Genomic DNA, 16,457 nt, shown 5'->3' on the forward strand with positions numbered 1-16,457 from the left:
TTAATTTATAATTAATATATAGATTGTCAACGAACTGTATCAATAACTATAATTACCATAAATTAAACTTTAATATAAGTATTTATGCTACAGAAAAAAAAAAAAAATATATATATATATATATATATATATTATATATATCAGATGTTAAACAATACAAGTAAAATCTCAGAACTTTATATATTTTTTAATAAATATTGTACATATATATATATATATATATATATATATTAACAATATTTATTAAAAAATATACAAAGTTCTGAGATTTTACTTGTATTGCTTAACATCATGAATGTCGTGAGTTGCTTTTTATAAGAACTCAATCTTCACTTTAATTGTTTCCCTAAAGAGTTTTTTAAGCCGCTTAAAAATGTTTTTGCCATCATTCGATCAATTATTTCCGCCGGCCAAAACCTATTAAAAATAACAAAAAAAGTTTTAAAACCAAAATTATTTACAGTCTTTATACTTACTCAATGCATTTCATGTAAGGAATTTCTAAAGCAGGTACTCCAATATTCACCTCGTTTCGAAGCATACCTTGAATAATACGATAAGCCACTGAAACACCACTCTGTATTTGAAATATTGTATTCCAGTTGCATTTATTTAAATCATCTAATACACCTGAATTTGTATCCATTACTGTTGGAAAGACTGTTGTTGTTTTTATATCTCTACACTTTTCATCCATTCTTAATTCAACTCTTAAGGTGCGCATAAAGCCACGAACTCCATATTTTGTACTGCAATATACAGATGAAAGTGGAAAAGGACCCAAACCTTTACGTAAATATTAAAAACATTTTTTAAAGAACAGTACGTTTTTTTCAAAAAGTATACCTCCTGTAGAACATATAGCAACAATATGACCTTTACCGACTTCTTTCATATTTTCGAGAAAAACACGTTTTGTCTATTATAATAAAAAATATTAAATAAAAAATTCTTAATGTAAATTATTTTTAATGAAAATATCTTTACCCAAATATGCGAAGTCAAATTTACGTTAATCATTCTTTGTATTTCAATGGGGTCTGGCTTAAAAATATCTGAAAATGCTATAATGCCGGCATTGTTTACTAAAATAGTGGCTTTACCTAGGTCATCAGTAATGATTTTATTAAGTCTCACTACTTCGTCGTAACTTGTGATATCAATCTGCATAAAAAAGATATTATATATATATTTGAAAAGGCTTTAAAATACTTAATTTTGTCAGCTATTTATGACTGCGTATTTACGTACTTGTTGCATTAAATTGCTTATATATATAATTAAATAATTATTGAAGTTAAAAAACGGATAACGAACCTTATAAGCTTTTGTGTTCACTTTATAATTTTCATTGATTAATTGAACTGTTTTTTGTGCTTCTTCATAGTTAATATCGACGACTGCAACATGGCAACCATGTTTTGCGAGTTCCATGGAAATTGCTCTACCAAGACCACCTCCTCCGCCGGTAACCTGCGGAAAAAGTAATGTACGCATACTCAATTTATTTTATAATTGTTTCTTATGGTAATATGGTATATTAGAAGAAACATTAGTTAATCATTAGTTATTATTGAATTACTTAAAAATAAATCCATATGCAGAGTTTTATTCAATTAGTTAATGAACTAAAACATAGGTTTCCATATTTAAACACAGACGTAAAACCCCAAAGGGTTATCACTAAATCGGTTTATACAAAAGTCTATATTTTTAATTTGAAACTATTTGCGAAAAGATGATATATTAATGTCCTTGCTAAATTTTATGGGTTCAATGTTTTGTGACAATACTTGAATTTTTCATTAGACTCCAAATCATTATGAATTAATCTTATACATATAAGTTGTATGATACAATATTAATGCAAATTTTAATCTTCTTAAAATTATACCTATATAAAATTTTTTACTTGAATAGTGACTTTTGTATTAGTTAACTAAATCTATTCATCTTCACTAGGACCTGCTCGATAGTTAAACTCTATGTTACCAGCAGCACAATCAATACACAAAAACGTCTCGAATTAATTAACGATATAAATTTCTGTTAATGAAATAACCCAAATACGAATATCGTAGAATGCTACTTCTATAGAATTTAAAAATATTTTGGATATAGTGTAATTATTAACAACATTTAGTTGTATATTAATATTTGTTATAGATTATTATAGAGTTTTTTATTTTATATAAAGATCTTTAAATAAAACACTTTTTACACATTACCACTGCAATTTCACCAGCAATACTTTTAACATTTTCGGACCTAAGAAATTTATTATAAAGTGATTGTAATACACTCAAAACAATCATAACCGGAGTAATCAAAATCGATATTATTTTTGCAATTTCTATACGGGACAGACTCATTTTATTTATATTAAAATTTATAAACTTGTGTTAATACTATATTTTCTAATCGAAGTAATCTCCTCGACTGTTGCTGAGTAACTAAATTTCCAATAAGAATTATATGATTTATAAGAACATAGTTCGATCAAATTTTAACCGAAACAAAATGGAGATTTATTATTATTGCAATTATCAAGGGACTTAATATGAGAAAAAAAATAAATTTTTAATTACAAGATTTGTTTCTTCAACAAATTGTATTCAATAAATACACTAATCTAATTATTTTTTCTCTTACAAAGATCTATAATTACAATAAAATAAATTTATTAAAACAATTAACCTTTAATTATTTGATATAAAGCTCAGTTGTTATATTCGATAATTAATTTTCCTGTATTGAGTTAACTCATATGTAAATATATAGCGAAACTTCTGTTAAGTGTACACCGGTTAAGGGACCAGTTCCTTTATTCGGTTAAAAGAAATATTCAATTTTTATAACAAACATACTTAAGAGAGATTTCAATTAAATAGAGCTCCTATTGCAAAACCGAAAATAATTTGCATTTGGATCCACCTTAGTTACCCAGATCATTTGAAAGAATTTTACATATAATTTTTTAAATATTATTGATATATCAAAAACTAAGTAAAGTATTTACTTTTTAATTATAATTAATAAATCAATCCGAATCAAACGTTCAGTATGTTATTTTGATTATAGTTGCATAAATACCTTTTTGATCAATGATAATCGATAGAGAAAATAGAATCATTTGTAAATGAAAACAAAAGACACGTTTAGAGGTGTGTTCATTCAGTTTTCAGAGAAATAATAACTACAACTTTTCCCCTGGTGAAGTGTATGGTTACTATTATTTTTTTTAGTGACTTCTGCTATCTGACTTCAACTAGTGGATTAAAATCATGAGAGAAACATGGCATTCACACCCAGTCCATTAATGATCATTTTCTAGATTACTCTATGTTCTTTGATTGAATTTTCTTTTTCACTTGGCGACACTATATCACCAGTAAAGAAGTTTGAGCGACTTTAGCGAGATAGTCTTCCACAGAAAAATGTAATGTTAATGAAACAATAATTTTAAACGCTATTCTTGCTTTTGATGAAAAGGAAAAAACAAAAAATGGAGATATCCCCATGTTTTATGATGAAAAAGCGAATAGGTTACGCGCTTCAAAGAAAGTACGTAGTGTAGAGTATAAGGTAATTTTTTTTAATAGAGATATTTGCAAAACGGGAAGACCATTACAACTTTTGAACCCATTAAGAGAGAATAATAAGTTAGGGAATTTCTTATCAGATAAGTGAATTTTTTTTATAATTCACAATACAACCAATCTGTGTCAAAGCGCAAAATAGTATAAACTTAATCAAGTAAATGCTATTGAATTTAATTTAATAATATAATAATAATAGTAACAATAATATGTTTTGAAGAAATTGAAACTATTTAAATATTTATTGTAATTAATATGAATAATTTGTTAAAAATTACTAAATGTTATTTTATTTATTTAAAAATACTCTAAACATTTTCAAAATATACTCTTATTTCTTTCTTGCATGCCATCGTCTCTAAAATCAAATTTTTAATGAGTTTCTTACATGTCTCAAAATCTCCTTCGCCGTCATCCATTCATATATTTTCGCTGGCTAAAAGCTATCATAAACAGTTAATTTACTAAAAGTTAAAATATATAGCTTAAAAACTTACTCTATGTAGCTTGAAAACTGTATTTCCATATCAGGAATACCAACATCCACCTCATTCCGGAGCATGCCCTCGATAATTCGATTAGCCGCCGATGCACCACTTTTCATAGAAAACATATTCTTTAAATGAAGTCATGAAATCTTTTGGTCAAGAAATCTGAAGCAACTGAGTTTGTATCTAAAACTGTTGGATAAACTGTTGTGGTTTTTATTTCTATACTTCTCATATATTTTTAGTCCGATTCTTAAAGCTCGCATCAAGCCACGAACTGCATGTTTTGTCGAAGTGTACACTGAATGAAAAGTTAAAGTTCTGATAGTTAAATGAGAATTGGTATTTTCATAAAAATTTGATGTTAATATCATGGAAGAAACATACCTGCAATGGAACATATAGCAGCAATATGACCTTTATCCATTTCTTTTATGTTTTCCAGAAAACCTTGATTTGTCTTGAGTTATTAAAATTTAATTTAGGCAAATATGAATGATAATTGGAAATATAATTTTGTTATTAAAACATATATACCCAAATATGTGATGTCAAATTTACATTAATCATCGGGTCGGGTTTAAAGTTGTCTGAAAAGCTTAGAATGCCAGCGTTATTTACTAATATCGTACCTTTGCCCAGATCTTTGGTAATATTTTTATTAAGTTCCACTATTGCGCCATAACTTGTGATATCGACCTACATAAGAAATAAAGTACGTCAGTTAAATTATCAGTTATTTACACATCTATATGTACGTGATTATTAGATTATTACGTGCGTAAGTAAATATATATAATTAAATAATTATAGATATAAGTAAAAAAGGAATAACCAATTTTGTAAGCTTTTTTTTTCACTTTATAATTTTCATTGATTTATTGGACTGTTTTTTCTGCTTCTTCATAGTTAATATCGACGATTGCAATATGACAATCACGTTTAGAATGTTCCATGGATATTGCTCTACCTAGACCACCTCCTCCACCAAAAACCTAAATGAGATTACTTTATTTAATCAAAAATAAACATAAAGAAATAGCACTCAACAAATTACTCATAAATTACTTACAGATAATCCAAGGTTATAAAGCGATAACTATGGTATATAGTTATTATGTTTCGTTATTTAATTTTCTTTTTCTATTTCAAAAACCTGGATTAAAAATTTATCTTGTTACATCATATTTAATTAGTACTTATCGATGATTAGAGATGTCAACTATCGTAAAAATACAATAAACCTAACAAATATAATAAGACAACTGACATTTAGACCCCAGCCTCTATTGGTATATTCACAATTTAAAAGAACGTTTGTACTATGATAGCGCAGTTTTAATCACAAATTGAAAAGCCCTTAAACTTTTCAAGTTATACAACAGTCCTACGGATGTAGGTCTATAATATAACATTATATCTATACTTAAAGAAAAAATATGTTTGAATGAAAAATGAGTGATTCAACTATTTTTTATCGTGCCAAAGTATTTTAGCCATCAGATAAAATACATATATACTTTTAAATACATCAACTACTATTTTCGATAATATATCTTTACATAATTATGTTTTAAATGTGATTATCATTTTATCATCCATGTTTCTTGAAAGTTATTAGTATTTAAGATCAACCATTTAGGTTGGTGTTAATTGATAATCGGGCTTGGTATATTTATATATTAATTTTGGTATAAAATGATTGGAAAAACATTAGAATAAATACCCCGAAATTTGTTTTTCACAAAAATTTTTGTGTCTTACATCCACGTATATTAATTCGTTGATAGAATGAAGGAATTTTAGTAAAGTTCAGTAGGCACAAAGATTGAAAATTAGCTATGTATAATCTGAAAACATATATACAGTGGAATTTTTGTTAAATGGACTTTGAAGGAATCATCAATTCTGTCCAACAAATAGAACTGATCAATGAACGGTCATATTATTCATGAGAAGATACTCCTAGCCGGAGCCATGATCTTGTAGATGTCCTCTATGGGATGCTTGACGACGGCCTCAATCAGCGAAATATGTAATGTTTATCAAAATGAAAAATTATTTACATAATAATGAAGCACAATCATTTAAATCTTAAGCAGCTGTCAAAGCAATTAACTTATTTGCTAGTAAAATTTATAAATTCTACAATTACAACTCCTAATCCTTTAAATAACTAAAACATGACACATGTATAAGATTTAGAATTACTTTTATTTATGCTAAATTGTGTAAATCAGAAATAGATACAATTTGCTTATATTTCCTTTTTTTCACTAAGGGCAAGTGTAAAATCTGTCAAGTGTTGTCCACAACAAAACTTTTCGACTGTAAATGCTGCAATGCACTTGAAACTTGAAGAATTAATGCAAAATAAACGCAATTTGAAGAGGAAAAAGTGGAAATGTATTTAGGTAGTGTCAGATATTGACGCACTTTACACGTCCCAACAAATGCAGTTGCAACACGCGGAATTCACGCTGCAATCGAGTCAATTGTGAAACTCACGGACCCGCTTCCATTTCCTCACGGCAAACCGCTGAGTTTTTCGCATGGAAATGACGCTTCTTGATTTCGAAGTGCAAAGATCTTTTGAAATTTTGCCAAAAAATATATTTTCATTACCTTCTCCTTAAAGTTTTATCACATTTTTTGCCATTTCACTTCTTTAATTTATTTTATATGTTTTCGTATTTATTTTTCTATTTATTTTTCTTTCTTTTTTTTTGGTTTAATTCGAGTTAAGTTGGCTTAAATGGTGCGGAATTAACCTCAGCAAATGAGATTGTGACTTCCTTTTTATGGAGAAAAATAGAAAAATTATGTATGTATTTATAAATGTGTTATTGTATTAGTGTGGGTGGACGATTTTCTAAATTATTTCATCTGGTCATTGTGTGGGGGGAGGAACGGATACCGAAGTGTTTGACTGTGCTTCCTGCGAAGCGTTAAAAAGCCCATTCTCTATACTGAAGGTCATAAATTTTATTGGATTTATGGCTTTTGCTGGTAATTTAATGTGCGAATTAATTGATTTTACTTTTGTTAAACTAACACAATTTTGTATTGCAATCGAAAGGATATAAGCAAAATAAAATAAGTTTTTGACCTACAAAGTTTTTTGTCAAGTACTTGGTACTTAAATTGAAAACAATCCATTGGATATTTATTAAGTTGAAATAACATCGTCAACCATATAGACCGGATCAAATTCTAAGCATCCGCACAAATCACATCAAACGCCCAATTAAACTAAACTTTACGAAGAAAGCCAACCCATAATAGTCTAACGAAAAGAAACCTCTTATGCCAAGCTCTTGCCCCAAAATATTCAGAGAAGTAAAGCAGAAACTTACTCAATCTAAACAGAATGGAATTGAAAACAATGATTGCAGGGGTATTAGGTTTTTGCCTTTTGAATAAAGATACAATGCGATCAGAAATCGATAAAGACTATGTTTGGAACACACAAAAACACTCTGGACATCAGTAGAGTATACCTAACACGTATATAATTATAGGAGATTATAGACCAAGAATTAACAGATTTCTCATTTTCAACAAAAGACAGACCTATCACATCTCTAAATCAATCACAACTCCGTATTATCAAGTTTTTAAGGTGTAATGGTCTTTTAACAGTTACTTGTGGGCAAATAAAAGTTCATTACCAAAAGTAGTCACCATTTTTGTAGATCCGTTGTTACTCCAAAATTTAACATATGTATTCGATAGTTTAGGATTTAATTTGTTTTTGTTACTTTTTCTAGATTTGTTAAATTAATTAAATATCAATTAAATATCAAATGTTAACATATACAGTTAATTAATTTTTTAAGCGTATATATAGAATAAAGACGAGGGCTGTCTTTCAAGTCTTGTGCTGTCTAACAGCAAAAATACAATGGTTAATCATTGAAAATGGTTTCATTGATTTTTGATTTTGCATTCGATTAAACAAATTTTCGAAATAGTTGTGCCACTCTGAAGTTGCTATCTCCAACACCAAGGTTTTAAAAGTCTCAACGACCTGTTGAGCATAAAAAATGCTTGTCACATATGTTTGTGGAGCTGATAATTGGGAACACGTATTGTCGTAGTGGTGGATGTTGTTCATTCATTATCTCCACTCAAATTTCTCAATTCTCTGAAGACTTACGGCAAACAAATCGTTTTGTACCACTAAGAATTGACCACTAAATGTTGTTCAAATAGTACATTTGAGACATGACGGGTTTTTTCAAATAAACATGAGACAATTCGCTTAAATTTGATCTGTCTACAGACAACTTCTATGGGGTTCTGCTCACTTTGAAATCCTTAAACAGTGAATTTTTGTTATTTTTTAGAATTATAGGCGTAGAACCATGCTTCATCACTTGTTGCAATGTCTTAGATGTGTTTTGAGCTACCTTGCCAGTATTTTTTTAACATTTTCTTGCACCAATCAACACGTACCTTTTTTTGAACGATTATCAAGTTATCTGGAATCTAACGGGAACAAATGTTTCTGAGATCTAAATATATACGTAAAATTGAATGTATGCTAATCCCACTATTGCCCGAGGACGTCGCTATATTCCGGTATGTAGCATGTTGATCCATCTCAATCATTTCTCGTACTACAACAGTCGTTCTTAGACAAACTTTACAAAATTCTTTGTGGAGAAACCGACTCGAGCTGAATAAACCAGCGTTGCCTGGACGCAAACTTAAGCAACATCCAAAAAGATGACGAATGGATATATATTTTATTAATATTAAATAATGTTTATTAATTAGTACTTATCCTAATGATGACTCTCAAAGAGAGTCGCACTATAGAATTCTTTAAAAAATATTAAACAAACATTTAATTTAAATAAAGTTAACCTGTAGCTGAATATAAAATATATAAAAAAGATTAAAAAATCTTATTGCTATAGTATAATTATTATTCATAATCAATCATAAGATTAAGAAATAATTGCTATAAAGGATAAAACTTTTTATATTTCATTTCCGTTCAAAACTTAATTAGGTACAAATACAAACAATGAAGTAAATTTACAAACAATATTAATTAATAATTAACTAAATTGTTGCTGCCTCAGATAAAAATAATATTATTGCTAGTAATAGGTTAATTGCTATTGTTTTTTATATTATTTTTTTTATTATATAAAAAATATAAATTAATAATTAACTAAATTGTTGCTGTCTCAGATAAAAATAATATTATTGCTAGTAATAGGTTAATTGCTATTGTTTTTTATATTATTGTTTTTATTATATAAAAAATATTAATTAATTAATTAACTAAATTGTCGCTCACTCAGATAAGAACATGAAAACAATTAACATTTTAATTTGTACTGTTTTTTCTAAATCAGTCGTTTAATTTAATTAGAAGTTCTAGTGATTAATTGTATACCTATAATGCTTAGTTCTAGCCATGCAATTTTAGCCTGAACCTTCGATAATATTGAAATATTTCATGGATAAAATTAATGATTCTAATTTTTATAAAGTTTAAATCTTGTTCTCATTATAAAATAAAATATCACCTCAGCTCTTCAGATATTTTCAGTTTGTTCGCACCTCATAGTCAACGTTTAGACTTGTTTACAATAACAGAAATTAATTATAGACATAATAATTGTATCTCAAAAACAGAAAAGTATTTTTTGTCTTATTCAAATGTTCATGTGATTATGTGTGGTTGTATCTCGAACTGTAAATATTTTATGGTTGTTGGCAAAATGCAATTCAATCAATACGAAAAGAGCAACAATAAACAATTGGAGTTTTGTATCTTGTCGGTGTTTCGAAGTTTGTTTGATCTGCCAACAGTGCAACGTAATATTGAACTTTTATTGAAAAACATTTTAAATAAACAATTACGTGTATCTAACAAAATTTAATTGCTTTCGATTTTGTTTACATTTGAAAAAGGAAAGCGTACACTAAACACTAGAGATACTGCATTTTTGGTAATTTAAGACAACGGCAACAATTGAATACATTCATTGTATCTACAGTATTTAGTGAAATATATTTCAAAACATTTCGAAGAATAAACTTCAATGCATTTACTTTGAAATTTTTATTTGTATATTTTACTTAAAATGTATCTGAAATCTTTTTTTGTGTTGTTTGCACATTTTCTTTAACAAATTATGTCACCAAACTATAAATTCCTTATTTCACATTACCGGAAGGAATGAGTGAAAGTATCTCGACAAGGCGAATTTTATGAATGAAGCTGTCATTGGCATTGACGTGATTTAGAAGATTTACGACTTCTTAAGACTTTTAAGAACTTTTCAAAATATTTTGAAAAAAAATATTTTAATATCTTTGCGTTCGGAGAATAATCAGAGTCTAGCCGTCTATGATTTTTGTGTTATTACAAAGACTAAACATGAGATAATCAAATTATTTTTAATTAATTTGTTTAATAATCTTGTCGAAAATTTTCATTTTCTTGGTTTTGAGTACGACGAGGTGGAATTTGACAGGTGAAATATATGCAAAAATTTTCCTAATAATTTTCACAAGCAATTTAATGACAATTTTATCAGGCATGTGGGTGGATTGACAGAGCGTTGGTGGACCTCTTAATTAAAAGCAAATTGTTGATAATTTATTAAAAGATTTTTAACTTTGCTACTTTTATGTATTAAATTTGTTTTATGAAAAAAGAAGCCAATTTTTTTGTTTTTATACTTTTAATAAAAGCATTCGTACTTATACACCAGTTTAAATAAATTAAATCCTGAAAGTAAAATCTGGTTAAGATCTAACGATGTCATTCAATACAAAAGACGATTTAACGCTGCCATTATGATTTCCTGAACACACCAGTTTGGCAGCGGGTATCATTGCTACATAACGCTGTAAATTTATAAAATTTTCGAGATCCATGTAAAAGTGCACATAGAAATTGCCGTTAGATGGCGTTTGTATTCATTCGGTAACAAATTTCATTAAAAACAGCTATTTTGAATAACTTTTTTCATTCAAATTACCTGTGAATAGCTTGGTTTTTGCGATTCTACTTTTCTATGATGCAATCCCATATAAAATCATAAATTCCTATTTTAATTTAAATTATTGATTACAATGTTGGAAGAATCTTCTGTAATACGTGTAACTTGTATTAGTTATCCAATACTTTCAATGCCAGTCCAATCTTAAGTATTGCACAGCCAAGATATCTATTTACTTGCGTTACAAAACCCGATTATAGTACAGTTTTATCTTACGCTATAATCTAAAACAGCTTTTACTTAGAATTACACAAAATGTTCCCGAAATATGCTGTTTCATGTCCAAAAACAGCTCTCTGTCTCTGGAACGCATTTTCGCAGAATCGTTGCATTCCATACTTTTTCTCCCAAGAGACTCTGAGTACTCGCCGTTAACACAACACCCCAAATGCTTCTAATTTGTTTGTTGATTTGACTTTTGGTCTTCGGGCGTCGTTACGATACGTAGCTATCGAGGTACCAGCTTTTAAACTTATAAATTTATATATTAAAACTAGTAATCAAGAAGTACATTCACTTGTTGTTACTCGTCGTATTATTGGTATGCTATTGTATTTTCATAACTGCAAACTTACTGTAGAATCTGTACTCTAAAATAGCATTATAAGCTCTCCCAAAGGTTCAAGGTGGTTTTAAATCTTTGAGTTTTTCCTTATACGATAACACAATGGGCCTATAAACCTAAAAGCATTCCTTGGATCGCCAGTATAACCCAACTTAACCTATTAGCAACATCATAATTAAAATAATATATCCATTATTCGTCGTAAAAGCGTAGATTTAAACAAAATGGAATAATTTATGAATTAAAAATTCAGAAAAGCTTTGATGGTCAACGTTTACGAGAGCTTTAAAACTTTAACCCAAAATCAAGTGTTCGATTTTAAGATTACAGATATTAATAGTACTTTACTAAACCATAATGATGCCTTCCTAAAGTATTATAATTGTTGCAACAAAAATGTGTAAACGAGTGGTATAATTGTGTATTTTATTAATTTACAAAGATACTGTGTAACCGAGGAAGTCTGTATTGTAAGATAGCAAACATTATGATCCTTAAATGTTGCCGAAACAGTGTTGCCAAATGACAAAATGGATAATTCTTCATATGGCAAATGAAACTTGATCCCATAAATATATGCTTGAGATCATATAAGGTTACTTATACTATTTTTAAGCGACTACGATATAACAAACACTGATTGAATCTATATACTAAATCTCACTTGAGTAGAAATTAGTAACTTAAACAGAAAAAAGAAAACATTTTATATGTGAAAATAATTCCAATAATGAAAAGTATCAGATTTTTATCTGTTGAGCAATCTTTTGAGTTTTTCAGTAAAAAGTAAAAAGATTTATAATTTTTTTTTACAAAATTTACTTGTCTGTATTCAATTTATGATTTTTATTTAATTAAAATTGTTATTGTTCTGTAATTTCTTTTTTTTTTGTTTTGTATATTATATGTCGCCATTTACGTAATAAAAGTACCGTCTGTCCCTTTGTCTATATACGTATTCTCGTAGTACTTTTGGTGCGCAAATGGCTGCATTTGTAGTGCAACGTGAACACAAAAGATACTCTGAAATGACATCACACAACTTTTTAGTAAATTTATTAGCTCACATTAAAAAGATACATATATATATATATATTTGTCAGAAACCATTTTCATTTAAGTGTATTGGACATACATGCAATTTTCGTTCATTTTAAGTAATTAAATTTTTAATCAGAATTTATTAATGCAGTCTTGAATATTTATTGCAGCTATAAAAACTGCTGAAATAACGTATTAAAATTTTTGTTAGTCAAAAATGACAGGAAATTGACTATTTGACAAGAAAAGTACTCATAAATAAATGAATTTCAATAAGTAATTAGCTTTTAATTAACGTAGAAATTATATTTGCAAAAAATTTTAAAAGATTTTTAAATCCCTTGGAATAGGTGAGACCTGCGCTTCCAAACCTTCAAAAACAAATTTTTTTTGTGGACATGTATTATTAATTCCCGTAGGTCCTATGAAGAGCAAAGAGCCATTAGTAATGACGTTACTAATCATAACTCATAACCCTCAAAGTAGTCCCAAATACATATAATTTGTTTCTATTGCAATTTTTTTTAATAAGATGTTTTCTGTTTAAATAAGAATATTTTCTGTTTATATTTTGGAACCAGTTTATGTCTTATAGTATTTTTAATGTTAAATAGAACAAGTCCAGCAACACCCAAATTGTATATCCAAACAAAAAGATATAAATCAAATTTCGATGAAAATAAAAGGAATAATTTCCGTTATATCAAATTCCGTTCAGCATAGAAAATGATTCTCTAAACAAAACAGTTGCATCTATGAGGCGTTGGCCCTACGTGGGGAAGATCGAGGTGTAACTCTCATACCATCCTGTTATGTATATGAAGTTTTACTTTTATGGCACGTACAATTTCACGAATTTTTAACTGATTAACGCTATTACATATCCCTTTATTATGTACGGGGTAAACCGTTCTAACAAGTTCGTCCACAATTGACTATAAACCTTGTATTACACTTGTATTACAATTATATGGATTGTTAAAAGGCAGTCGAAATAGTCCAGTTAATGATGACCGAAAAATTGAATACTGTATAAATAATTCTTTAAAAAGAAAAATAAAGATGCCAGTAATTACGAATACACAATATTTACTACTTTAATAAAGTTAAGTATTTTTACCTGCGATTCTGCAAAGGTTTATATGAAATAAAGAGCGTTGCTCTCTAGAACGATTATATGGAACTAAATAAATCTAACATAAAAATGAGTTAAAACTTCATTCACGATTACATACAAATTCTTTTATATTCAATTGAGTATAAATGTTAATATTTAGCAGTTATATACGTGGCTATAGCTATAGTCGTCTATCTAATAAACCACTCACTTTTATTTTACTACGATGCATTCCCTAACACGGTAATACTATATGCTTTTGTTGGACCATTTTGAAATATTTTTAAAACGGATGATGTTTTAAATTCAAACTCTGAGCACTTCCTGTCTAAAAAAAAATCTTGCTGCTTGCAGTTAGAGCTAGACAGCTACAGATAAACCCGTCGTATGTTCGCTATATATGTAAAATCGTATATTATAATTTCAATGACATTGTATTGCATTTTAGTACAATGTCAGTATTGCATTTTAAAAATATCTCCACAAAAAAATTTATTCAAATTATTAATGTTATTATTTGTTAATGTTAATATTCGTTAAATAATAATGTAGTTTGTGCTGATTGTTATACATATTTAGGTTATTGATTAAATGATATTTATAATTAATGTAAATATATTCTAAATATATAAATATATTTTATTTAAATTTTGATATTATATATTAGTTATATTAATATAAAACTAGCCCCCTGAAGATTTTAATACAAATGTACTTAGATATGGAGTAACATCGCAACAATCAGTACACGGGGACTCGCCTTTATTGCAACAATTAACGCATTCTGATGAATCGTATGGTTCTACTTCGTAATCCTCGTCACTAAAATTTGATTTAAATCAGAAAATTAGAAAATTAGAAAATTAGAAAATTTTAAAAAATATTAATAAAAACGAACCTCTCATAGTGTGGAGATTCTGTAGTAGACACTTTTTCTATTTCAGTAGAATTAATTGTAACAGAAACTTCCGGAATATTTTTGAAATCCGTACCTTTCGTTGCGTTATCATCATTATTCGGTTCTTGATATTGTGGAGCTGGGGATTGATGTGATTTTTTTCCTTGTGGTTTCTCTTTCGTTGCTTTATCATCATTATTCGGTTCTTGATATTGTGGAGCTGGAGATTGATGTGATTTTTTTCCTTGAAGTTTCTCTTTCGTTGCTTTATCATCATTATTCGGTTCTTGATATTGTGGAGCTGGGGATTGATGTGATTTTTTTCCTTGAAGTTTCTCTTTCGTTGCTTTATCATCATTATTCGGTTCTTGATATTGTGGAGCTGGGGATTGATGTGATTTTTTTCCTTGAAGTTTCTCTTTCGTTGCTTTATCATCATTATTCGGTTCTTGATATTGTGGAGCTGGGGATTGATGTGATTTTTTTCCTTGAAGTTTCTCTATAGTACTATTATTAACAACTGTGACTTCGTGAATATTTTTTCGTTCCACATTATTTAGCAAAGGTAAGGGTTTACTATATAGACTTTCATCTCTATTCGTTATGATAACAGCATCATTCTTCTCCTTCTTCTCTGCACTAAAACAGAATAAAATAGAATTTAAAAATCTCAGAGACACATTTTCGATACATTAGACACTAACCTATTATACTGTGCGTGAGCAGTAGGATGATAGTTACTATTTGCGGATTGGTCTAGAAAGTTTTTATTAGCAACAGAGATATCTTGTACATTTTTGATTTCTGTATTTTTTAACAGAGGCAAAGGTGTACTATATAAATTTTCTTCTTTAAGTGTTGGAATTGTTGTTGTGGTTATAGTAGTTGTTGTTGTTCCTGCTGTTGTAATTGTTGTCGTTTTTGTCGTAATTGTTGTTGCTGCAGTTGTCGTTGCTGCTGCTGTTGCAGTTGTTGCTGTTTTTGTTATTGTTGTGCCATCTTGCAACTTTTCCTTACCACTAATTGGCATTTAAATAGACTATATACGTGTGAACACTTAATGAACATTTTAAACAGACCTGTTAGTTTGAGTGTGTTGGAATAGATGTGCTTTCTGGTTAGCAGATTGCTCAGTAGGATTGTAGGTAATAGTAGAAATTTCCTGAACATTTTCAGGTTCTTTACTTTTTGATATATGTAAAAGTTTTTCATTTGAATTTTCATTGCCAGTGGCAACCTCTCTCTGTAAGTCCCCGATTACATGAGTCAGTAAATTTAATAATATCAAAAAAATTACAATAGTTTCTCTTTTCATGAAATTCATTATTTTTTTCACAATATGACTTAAAATAACCAATTTTAAATAATTCACAAAATAATTACAGTATTTATATATATTATTATAGTTAGTATCTGTTTAAGTTCTTCTATTCCGTGATTATTGTTAACTGCTTTGACTTTAACCGACAAACTGAAACTACAGACTTAGATCAACTAAATCTAACTTAGCTTCTAATACTACAATTTTATTATTGAATTTATATTTCAGGTTTCTTATTGTTAAATTTTCATATAGATCAATTACTAATTAAAATTCACTATTTCCCAGAGAACATAACTGGCGGTTGTTATTGAATTGAAAAATACTGTAAAACTTTATTGATTTATATTTCTTATTAAACATAGAACACGAAGGCAGTTAATTTACTTCTGATATT

At 28.3% G+C, this 16,457-nt stretch overlaps 2 protein-coding genes across 3 annotated transcripts; both read right to left on the reverse strand.

The window, feature by feature from the left end:
- Positions 1–268: 268 nt before the first annotated feature.
- LOC119678350 (17-beta-hydroxysteroid dehydrogenase 13-like) lies at positions 269–2,420 on the reverse strand. The gene is made up of 6 exons (XM_038090133.1): positions 2,229–2,420; positions 1,318–1,473; positions 988–1,164; positions 847–919; positions 477–786; positions 269–417 (listed from the first exon to the last, which is right to left on the reverse strand). Exons 1-6 carry the CDS (start codon positions 2,370–2,372, stop codon positions 330–332), a joined length of 948 nt encoding a protein of 315 aa, XP_037946061.1. The 5' UTR covers positions 2,373–2,420; the 3' UTR covers positions 269–329.
- A 12,071-nt stretch (positions 2,421–14,491) lies between these two features.
- On the reverse strand, positions 14,492–16,082 carry LOC119678349 (activating signal cointegrator 1 complex subunit 2 homolog). 2 transcript variants are annotated; one of them, XM_038090132.1, is made up of 5 exons: positions 15,819–16,082; positions 15,444–15,758; positions 14,834–15,378; positions 14,740–14,776; positions 14,492–14,663 (listed from the first exon to the last, which is right to left on the reverse strand). In XM_038090132.1, the coding sequence occupies exons 1-5, from the start codon at positions 16,061–16,063 to the stop codon at positions 14,525–14,527; spliced, it is 1,281 nt and encodes a 426-aa protein (XP_037946060.1). In that variant the 5' UTR covers positions 16,064–16,082; the 3' UTR covers positions 14,492–14,524. The 2 variants fall into 2 exon arrangements, with proteins under 2 accessions (XP_037946060.1, XP_037946059.1); XM_038090131.1 differs by having other exon boundaries at positions 14,740–15,378.
- Positions 16,083–16,457: the final 375 nt, after the last annotated feature.

The sequence above is a fragment of the Teleopsis dalmanni genome, chromosome 2 (assembly GCF_002237135.1).
Source record: "Teleopsis dalmanni isolate 2A chromosome 2, ASM223713v2, whole genome shotgun sequence".
Classification (NCBI taxonomy): domain Eukaryota; kingdom Metazoa; phylum Arthropoda; class Insecta; order Diptera; family Diopsidae; genus Teleopsis; species Teleopsis dalmanni.